Source organism: Solanum verrucosum, unplaced genomic scaffold (assembly GCF_900185275.1).
Source record: "Solanum verrucosum unplaced genomic scaffold, falcon-dt-bn FXZP01000278.1, whole genome shotgun sequence".
NCBI classification, from domain to species: Eukaryota; Viridiplantae; Streptophyta; class Magnoliopsida; order Solanales; family Solanaceae; genus Solanum; species Solanum verrucosum.
Genome location: NW_026020332.1, coordinates 4,091,695 through 4,102,571, shown reverse-complemented (window position 1 = coordinate 4,102,571; position 10,877 = coordinate 4,091,695). Strand labels below are relative to the sequence as shown.

The 10,877-nt window shown below is 33.3% G+C and overlaps 1 protein-coding gene across 1 annotated transcript; it reads left to right on the top strand.

The window, feature by feature from the left end:
• Nucleotides 1–5,141: 5,141 nt before the first annotated feature.
• LOC125836413 (ankyrin repeat-containing protein NPR4-like) lies at nt 5,142–9,937 on the top strand. Its single transcript, XM_049515582.1, has 6 exons — nt 5,142–5,226; nt 7,841–8,287; nt 8,376–8,519; nt 8,624–9,024; nt 9,129–9,212; nt 9,322–9,937. Exons 1-6 carry the CDS (start codon nt 5,142–5,144, stop codon nt 9,934–9,936), a joined length of 1,776 nt encoding a protein of 591 aa, XP_049371539.1. The 3' UTR covers nt 9,937.
• Nucleotides 9,938–10,877: the final 940 nt, after the last annotated feature.

Below are 10,877 nucleotides of genomic sequence, written 5' to 3'. Positions count from 1 at the left end.
CGGGACCCCCCCGTCCCACCCCGTCCCGAGGCACCATGGGTGCCTCGGGACTCCCCCGCCCCACCCCGTCCCGAGGCACGCATGGTGCCTCGGGACCCCCCCGCCCCACCCCGTCCCAAGGCATACATGGTGCCTCGGGCCCCCCCCCTCCCCGAGGCACACATGGTGCCTCAGGGCCCTCCCGCCCCACCCCGCCTGAGGCACGCACGGTGCCTGCCTCGAGTTCTGCCCCCCCTGCCCGACGCCGTGATTGTTAATGATCACGATAGATTCATAATAAAAAGAAGACAAGAACAAAAACTGAGTTGGGCAGAGAGTAATTCAAACCTTTCACAATGAACCAAGGTCTTGTTTTATCCCATCAATCTGCATGTGTGGATCTGAGTAGCGTCACAAATTAATCAAGAAAAAAGAGATTAGAAAAGGAACACTTATAAAATCAAGGAACGAGCAGAAGACATCCTTAAGGAATTTATCACATTTAAAATGATCCGGGAAATTGGATGGATTTTAATCCATGTTGAGCAATGAAACTCAAGAAAATCATCAGAAAGCTTACTGATCATGGTAAAAGGGCAATGAATTAAAACAGAGTTAACCACCCCTGTGCCTCTTTCTGATTCAAGCTTTGCAGATAAAACAAATCAGATGGTGCTATTAATGTGGACATCAGGAATGGGAAAAATAGTACTCTTAGCTCGCAATCTAAAGTTTAAATGATAAAAAGGTTTTGGGGGGATAGCAGGCCAATCAAATGAAGAATGATCGGTTGCATGTACAAAAACAAGAAGAATGCACTCATAAGAACTATTAAGAAGTAACCGAATGATTCAAACTACATATGCATCATATCTCTCATGTGCAACAGAATTTGGAGTCCCACAAGTGGTATAGTCAGCCCTGACTCTCTGTTAGAGATTTGAGTAAATTCCCAAAGTCAGAAACTTCTAATTTCCCAACAGATTTTCCAATCATCAATTGCATCAATGTATTGTTGAATGTTTTTTAGGGAGGAGAGGTTTAGGTTATGTTTGAAGCAAAGCAAAATTCCAAGTAGTAACAAGAGAGAGTTAACAAATTATTCAATTAATCGATTAATCAACTAAGCTCCCAACCCTAGTTAAAAGATTAAGATAGGTAATAATCTTCACAAGAGATTTTCCAATCTGCGATCTTGGTGGTAAAAACCTTTGCTGTCACAGTGAGCAATAGCAAGCTATAATCTTGAAGCAAAGCAAAATTCTATGTTTCAAGCTAAATGATTGACTCAAAAGGCAAGGCCGAATTTTTTTTTTGTTCTTGTTGTTGCATACACTTAAGAGCAAAAGAGACCTAAACAAACCCCAAAATATCAACTTTACCTGAAAAGCTAGCCAAACCATAGTTTCTAAATATGTTTTACAGATGTATGTCTAGGTTGATTTAGGTTGAAGAATCACAAAACAAAGGGAAAAATGAAAAAGAACAATCTCATATGTTGCATCGATCATGAGAATTACTATTGGTAGTTGTTGGTGTCTACTATTGCACTGCAATATGCACAACTCTCTGCTTAGCTATGCTAGAAATTAAGGTTTGACTGTGGCACTTCATCCCTTATGTAGTCATTTGTCCCAGTGTTTCTTCACTGACGTTATCATGTGCCTTGATTATGTTACAACAACAGCATACGTACTTTCACAAATAGGATCTGGGAAACACAAACCTTACTCTACACATGGATTGTTTTAGAGGTCTTCAAAGCAGGGTTGCAAGAAATTATTATGACATAAAAATCACCATACAAAGCAGATGATGTAACAAACACATTGAAGAATAAAATTTCCTTTTATATTTGACAATGCTTGAATATCTACTAACTTTCTATTATAATTCTTGGCCTTCATATCTTCTTATCTAAGCTTATGTTAATCACTTCTCGAAATTCTTTTTTAATCTCTCTTAACCGTTGCTATACTTACAGCTACTGTTCAAATTTCCAAATCATCTAACTTGATTCCCTACATATTTTCAGGCTGGAACAATAGTTAAGAGATTAAGGTAGATAATAATCTTCACAACAGATTTTCCTATCAGCAATCTCGGTGGTAAACACCCATGAGCAATTGCAAGCTATAATCTTGAAGCAAAGCAAAATTCTATGTTTCAAGCTAAATGATCCATAAACTGATAAACCTACTTCCCAATTCCTACCAGTTGATTTCGAGGTTACATATAAATTATTCAAATAATCCATCAATCAACTAAACCCCCAACCCTAAGTCAGAGGAAAAAGTACCTGAATAAGAGCAGTGGCCTCCGGACGGGATTCAAGAAGCATACCAAATTCTCTCCTCATTTGCCTCGATCACAACCACCTCCCTCTTGTTTCTCAGCAATTTTACTCTCACCACCTTCATCTTCGCCATTGTCTGCTGCATGCATACACACACAAAAACTTGATTTCTTTTATTCCAAGAAGAAGTAAAATTGAGAGGAGAATTGGGAAATTCACCATTTTAGAGAAACTGAAGATGTTGTGCAGAAGAGAGAAATTCACCCATGAGGAGCGTGTGTGTGAGAATATTCGGTAGTGAAGAAGAGAAGAGAGTTTTGTATGTGTGAGTTGTAACGGTCGATTATTAGAATAATTTAAAAATGGATGATGTGGCGGTCTTTAATATAACAGTATCTTTATTTCTTTCTTTATAAAATGTTTTAATTTCCCTCTTCACTTTTTTTTTTCTCTTTTATTAATTTTTTTAATTTTAATCTTTTCAGTTTTAATCATGGAATCTAATTAGTGACATTGGCGACTATTTATTTTGAGATATTATTCTTTTAGAGCAAATTTAATGATATGCTTTGTGTAAATTAGTCAAGCTGAGTGAATTTGCTAGTAAAATTGATGGACATAAATTATACATAAAAGTACTTTATTGATTGATTTGTGTTTATATGAACTTGCTCAATCCTCCTATCATGACCTAAATTTTGTTCTCTTTTTATTCTGTTCTCCGCGATCTCTTGAAAAAGTTGTTATCAAAATGAAATAAATGGATATTCAAGAAAAGAAGCATTTATGGCTAAATGCATTTCATATTACATAATTTCCACTTTATCTGAAGTCATTTCCCTTTTTAAATGTTCTCTTTTAATTTCCTATAAATGTACAGAATCAAGAGGACTAGATTCAATGACTGGTGTATTTACCATCAGACAAATCAAAGCTGCCACATAATTTTGACGCTGCAAATAAAATCGGAGAAGGTGGTTTAAGTCTCCATGAAGTTAAGGTTCTCACTTTGTTCTGCAGAGGATATATGGCCCCTGAATACGCACTATGGGGCTACTTGACCTTCAAAGAAGATGTTTACAGTTTTGGAGTTCTTGCATTGAGATTGATGCTGAGAAAAGCAATATGACATATCGTCCCAATGAGAAATTTGTGTGCCTCCTAGATTGGGTAAGGACTCTTGATAACTGAATAGCACGATCATTTCATCTAAAAGTTTCATTCAGTCTTCAACACATGTGTGACATACGTAACACATTTGCATTTTATTAAATTTGATTGTATATTCAGGCCCTTGTTCTACAAAGGCAAGGAAAACTGAAGGAAGTAGTAGATGCAACATTGGGCAGTAATTTGAACGAGGACGAAGCTCTAAGGATGTTAAATGTAGCTTTGCTATGTACCAGAGGCCAGTCCATCTCCAGTACTTAGGCCAACCATATCTACTGTAGGCAACCATGTCTGAGTTTACTATGGAATCAAGATTCTATGATGATTAGGATCTTGTCAACTTTCAAGGGTTAAGAGACAAGTATGAAGATACGAACGAAAGCAAACCACTTACACATTCATCAAATACTATTACAACGAGAGATTGCTCTTACACTACCTCTACATCAGCTTAAATTCACACTATTTGCCTATATATAAATGTTCGTGAGACAATATTTTCTTGGTGGTTTATCAAACATAAGGTATTTTGTGTGCAACTGTTGTAATTATGAGGTGAATTGTACTGAGCATCCATTGCCAACTATATATAACATTTAAGACGTTTTGGATTGGAAACAAGTTATTTTCATTCTCTTTTTTTTTTAAAAAAAAAAACTAAAGCATAGGTGTCCCTAGTATAAAAACTTGCTCAACAGCACAGCCACTGATGAGGGGGGGATCTTCTCAATCTCATTCACACAGTAAATACAAATCACTAAGGTATCATCATACAAACATATCTAGATGACTGAATTTTCTATAGATATTATACACTTTGTAGGACTTTATTAATTGGATATGATAAAACTTCAATGGTGTATTTCAAAAATTATGCCGAGTAACTTCTTTTCTTAAATAAGTGAGAATTCTAAATGATTTTCTTTGTAGATATTATACACTATATAATAGGAAATAATCACCTAGTAGGATTTGACTGGATATAACAAAAACTAACTCTAAACAGAAATTGATCAAACACAACAATGATATATGTTCCTTTTACATTATTATTTCTACAATTGCAGTTTTACATTATTTTTTCTTTTCTCTCATCCCATTTTTTAGACTTTGATATATCATCAAAACTATATACTCCTATAATATAACTGAAAATCAGATAGCCGATGATCTCAAGTCTTGTCGCTCGCTGCCAAACAGAACCCAGAAACCATAGCTTCTAAATATTTCATCAACTGGTGTAAACGTTTCCCTCATGATCGGGATGCCAAAAACTATAAACATCGCAACTCGTGGATATTATTCTATCTTGTCCATACTCTTGGTAAAAAGTTTCCTATTTACGGAGGAATATGCTAAAACTGAGTGTCAATCTATAGTATATAACAGGGGAAAGAATTGTTTTGCTTATTATTAGGACAAGTAAGGAATATATATATACTAACATCAACCTTCAAAGTTGAAATATCGTAGTGGTTGAGTTTTCTATAGTATAAGGAAAAATAGAATAAAGGTTGTTCATATTGTTTAAGCAAAGAAAATAATATTCCTCCTTATCAAGCTAGCCCAAATACAAAGTTTTGTCTCCTAAGACAACAATATAAATAAACATAGTAAAAATCTTTGGAGAACATAATAAAAACAGTTTTCTCTATCCTTATTTAATTTCTGTTAGCAATTTAAAAACATAGTAATAATGGAGAGCCAGCTTTCCCATGATAATGAACAATTAGGGTCTCGAGATATTGAAAATCAATTTCCGAACCCTCCACCATCTGTTGGTAAGTTCACAACTATCTTTCTCTAGATAATGTAAACTAATGTACGTACATGGATGATATTTGAATGATAAAATTAAGATACTATATGTGATAATAAAATATGTTATACAATTTCATCCATAATGATAATACACAAAATTTATGTGTCTTAACAACTAATAATGAGTGAAATTAATTGCGTAAAGTGTATATAGTGACTTTTATTTTTTTTATAATTAGTATATTTGTTAAGGAAATATTTGCATACTTTATACATACACTTTAATATAAAGTTGTTTCCCCGTCTTTTACGCCACTTTAATTTGTGAATTTCCTCTAATGCCTAAGTTTATTTTCTTGTTATATATCATAACTATATATATATATATATATATATATATATATATATATATATATATATATATATATATATTGTATTTTTCAGCATATTAGAGCGAGGAAAAAATTGAAGAAGTGGTGTATCTGACTTGAAATGTGGTGTGAAATAATTAATTAGTGATACAATATATAATTATTTCAAACTATAGAGTGGATTAGTGAATATGGGTAGGAACTTTTGTGTCATTAGATAGTTTCTCCTTATTTTTATTTGAGTGGGTGGGTGGGTTGGGGTTGAAAATAAAATTAAGAGATACAATCATTAATTACTAATAAACTAAAGAGATTATTCCGGATATATAACGAGTGAATTTCAAGTCTAATGGAAATAAAAAATTCCATTTAACGTTCGTTCTTTCTCCTGGAAACTTGTTTATAAACCGTTTAGAAATTAGCTCAGTGTTGCGAGAACAATCAATTCCAGGAACTTGAATTTTTAATTTGATACTACTTTTTTAATTTTATATGTACATTCATATATTGAAAACAAATTAACAGTCATAATCCTTCAATATTAAGATCGGGATAAGACACAAGTATCCCCTAGACTATGACCCGAAATCACAGAGACACACCTAAACTTAACTAGGGTGCTATTACCACTCTAAACTAATTTAAAATGAAATGAATACACCACAAACGCTGACATGACATAAAGACTGTGCACTCTCTTGAAGTTGGCAAGGGTTGAGTTCACAAATTGGATACATGTCATTTTTTAATTGGTAACTTTATAATTAGTTAGTACACATATTTATTGATATATATATAATTATTTTTATTTCTTTCTTTATAAAATTTTTATTTTAATTTCTTTTCACTTTAATTTTTTTAATTAATTATTATCTTTTCACTTTTAATTATTTAAAAAAATATATGTGCATTTTTTTTTAAAAATAATTTAAAAGTGTCCTTTAATTTTAAAGTTTTATTTTTTTAATTATGTTTTATTTGACTTTTTCTTCACTTATTTTGATATCCTTTCAAAATTAACTTATTTTAAATACAAGACATTTGGAATCAAATCAAAACGAAAGACAAAGAAAATAAAACCAAAAGAAAAATAAAAGAGAAAAAACAATGAATGTAGGTAAAAAAAAAAAGTTCCAATACAAGGTAAAAAAATGTGTCTTTAACTTAATTTAAATACAAGATAAATAAAATAAGAATATTTTAAAAATAAAATTAATCTATTTAAGTTCTTTAAAAAAATTAAGAATTTTTTAATTAAAAAAAATAAAAATAATATTTACACACGTGGCGGACGAGTGTGTACAAACACAACCAACTTGGGTGGTTGAAGGTGTCATGTTAGCACAAAAGGTGCAAAAATATGAAAAAAATGAGCTTAGGATAATAGAACCTTAGTTAAGTTTAGATGTGTCTCTGAGATTTAGGTCATATGTCTTATCCCTATTAAGATCTAGAGACAATTTTATTATCAAGATTTTTTTTTTTTTAATGTTAATAAAAACATATGAGGACTTAACTATATTAAGGGACATATACTTAGATTCTTCAAAGTTGAAATACGCAATGGTTGAGTTTTCTGTAGAATAAAGGAAAAAACAGAATTTTTACTCTGTTGAGAATGGAATAAGAAAATGATATTCCTCCTAATTAAACTAGCCCAAATACAAAATCATTCTTTTTTGTTGTTGTCTCTCTAGACAGGAATATAATAAACACAGTGAAAAATCATTGAAGAATATAGTAAAAATAGTTTATTTTATTGTTGCTGCTCCAAGATGCATGCTTCTCTACCCTTATTTAGTTTTTGTTAGCAAATTAATTTGAAGACAAGAGCACATGACAATAATTGAAACTTTCTAGCCCAATAATATTTCTTAGTTACTAAATATCTTAAGGATTATGAGTTCATAAAACAGCATCAATTTAATTAAGTAATATATAATATTATTTAGTGCAAATTAAATGTCACCGGATTTTCATATATATAAATTGTTAGGGTTTTGTCATGATTTTTTTATTATAATTAAGTTTTATTTTTTCCTAAAAAAAAAAGTTAAAGTATTACCTATCATAAATGCTTTAACTTATTCTGGACAGAAAAATATAATTCTCTTCTACCCCTCTTCTAATATCAAAAACAACAATTAGCCAAACAATATTAGTTTTTTTTTTCATATGTAGGTCAATTAACCAAACAATATAATAATATTATGTTTTTAGTATAAGATTTTGTGTCCTAATCACTTTGGAACCCAACCAACAGATCGAATTCTTCTTAATGCTGCTTTGAGAGATAATTGGAGGCCTGCAGTAGCAATTCTAAAGAAGGAACCAAGATTTGTTAGTCTGAAAACAGAGGAAGGTGTATCATTATTTTTCGTTGCACTAGAAGCAAGAAGCATCCGATTTGTGCGAGAGGTAATGAAACTAATGGATGTAGGTGACTTGGAACAGAAAGATAACAATGGGAATACGGCATTTTACCATGCAGCATACGCAGGGTTGGTTGAGATTGCTAAAGTAATGGTAGAAAAGAATAAGAATCTACCAAACATCCGCAGTCAGGATGAAGAATTACCAATTACTGTGGCAGCTTCCATTGGGCATAAAGATATGGTATCATACCTTTTTGAGGTCACAAATTTTGATTTGTTACAGCAACAAGAACGCTTAAACCTTCTACATATCACTATCCAGAATGAAATGTATGGTAAGCTAGCTATAAAAATGATAAACACAAAGAAGTATCCTTTTTATACTTTTATCGCCAAGTTAATTCGATTTTATTATTGTGGCAGAGGTAGCATTAAAGATATTCAACAAGGACAGAAAATTAGCCACTAAAATGTTAGAAGACGGAAATATTAATGTCTTACACTCGTTATCTCAAAAGTCCATAGCGATCAGTAACGCTTCTTCTCCGGTGTGGAGAAAGTTTATTAGCGTGGGCAGGAGGCAATCCATTTCATGTAAGCTCAATGTTTCAATTAATTAAGTATTTTGTATGAATTAAGACAATCTTAATTAATATTTGATCCAAATGTAGTGCTAAAATTGCTTCCGGAAAGATATGTAGTTGAGAAACAAGCTGAGACACTACTTGAGGAGCTATGGGCGGAGTGTCAAAGAAGTGGAGCGGATAAGCTGATAGACCTAGTGGAAAAGGAAAAATTGGCCCATTCTGCTGCAAAAGCAGGGAATCTGGGGTTTTTACTTGTGGTTACTCGTGATCATCCTTGGCTCATATGTAAACCTGACGATAAAAGTCATACCATTCTCCATGATGCAGTTTTATATCGAGAGGAAAAAGTCTTCAGCCTTATACACCAAATAGGAGCATTAAAAAAATTGATTTTTGTAATGGTTGACAATGATGACAATAACATTCTACATTTGGCTGGAAAGTTAGGGGAGCCACACAAAAATGTCCAATCTAATGCTGTTAAGGTACTTCGCCTCTCTTTTTAAACTTCACCATACATGAAATATTATATAATCAAAAAGTTTCCTTGTTTGGGTTTATAAATTATCATTGTTTAAACCAATAGGAGGAGGGAGAGAAGATTATGCCGCCATCGTTTCTTAGGGTTTCTGGAGCAGCACTTCAGATGCAAAGAGAGATATTGTGGTTCAAGGTGAGAGTGAGATCAATCACCTAAAACTATATTTCACATTTCAAATCTCTGTCATTAAGTATGAATCAATTTTTAGCGTTCTTTGCTGATAATTACTATAATTGGCTAGGAAGTGGAGAAACTTGTACCTCCTTCCGTCCGCAAGAGGAGAAACAAGGATGGGAAAACCCCTAGAGAATTATTCACAGAAGAGCACAAGTTATTACTAAAAGATGGAGAAAAGTGGATGAAAGACACCGCAAATTCTTGTATGATTGTGGCAACTTTGATTGCCACAATGGTCTATGCTGCTGAATTCACTGTGCCAGGCGGTTATAACAGTGATAATGGCATTCCAATATTGCTAAAATTGTATGGATTTAGGATCTTTGTCATATCAGATGCAGTGGCACTATTCAGCTCAATCATTTCCATCATTATGTTCTTGTCCATTCTGACATCTCGCTATGCTGAAGATGACTTTCTTGTGTCATTGCCTGCTAAGTTATTATTTGGACTTACGGCGTTGTTTGTTTCGATTGTTAGCATGCTCGTGGCGTTTACAGCAACCTTCATTTTGAACTATAGAAAACATACGGGTTGGGAGCCAAAGCTCATTGTTGCTTGTGCTGGTGTTCCTGTGGCTTTATTTGGGTGTTTACAGTACAAACTATGGTTTGATGTGGCAAAATCGACATATTGGTCCAAGTTTCTTTTTAGATCGGGAAAGCACAAACGTGATTAACAACAGATCAACCTTCATTGCTGATCATAATGATTTCGTATCTTCTTATGGTCATCAGTAAAATAATACAGTGCAAAAACATTATACATTCTTATTGTAATGTTTGTTTTTGAAACTTGAGAGAATTTTTCCATCAATGCTATTTGAGATTGGTAATAATTAATTGGTTTAGCACATCATTTACTTCAGTGTATAGTAGCTTATGCTCTAAAACAGGGCAAAAAATCGTATGTATGTAAGTGACAAAATCTGGCATCATGACACTTGCCTCGACACTAAACAATTGTCTTCCGATCCATATATCCAGTAGTATTTACCCTGCGAAGTAACTGTAGAATCAATATAGAGGTGACAAATTATGCAACATCCTACTGTTCACCTTGTATGCCTAAGATACTTAGAACAAAACTTTGAAGAACTTGGTAAGAAACAACAAAGTTTAAAGAATATTTTCAAACTAGAGAATTAAAACTAGTAGAGAAATAGAATCAGAAACAATATAAAAATATTTTTCTCAAAGAAAGAAAATCGAGCCCATTGAATGCACAGTGTCCCCTTAAGGAAATTATTCCCCTCAAGTACTCGAGGTTAATGAAATATATCCTCCCAGGATAGAATGATCTTACTCACCGGTGTATCGGTACCTAAAACCACGGTGTCAGCGAACCACTTAACGACAGTAAATGTCACGCCCCGAGCCTACACCCTGGGCGGGACCGGCACCCGGAGACCATTTCTGGTCCCAAGCGAACCCTTGGCCTGACTTTCTTAACTCAGCGGAAACCTACCCAACAGAATAACTCAATGCAATGCAATATTACAAAACAACTTAACTTATAAAATATGGCCATAAAGGCAACTCGAATCTCAAATTAGAATATTTACATATATACATAGATGAGAGACTTAAAACTAACTGACTGACTGTTTGTCTATGAAGC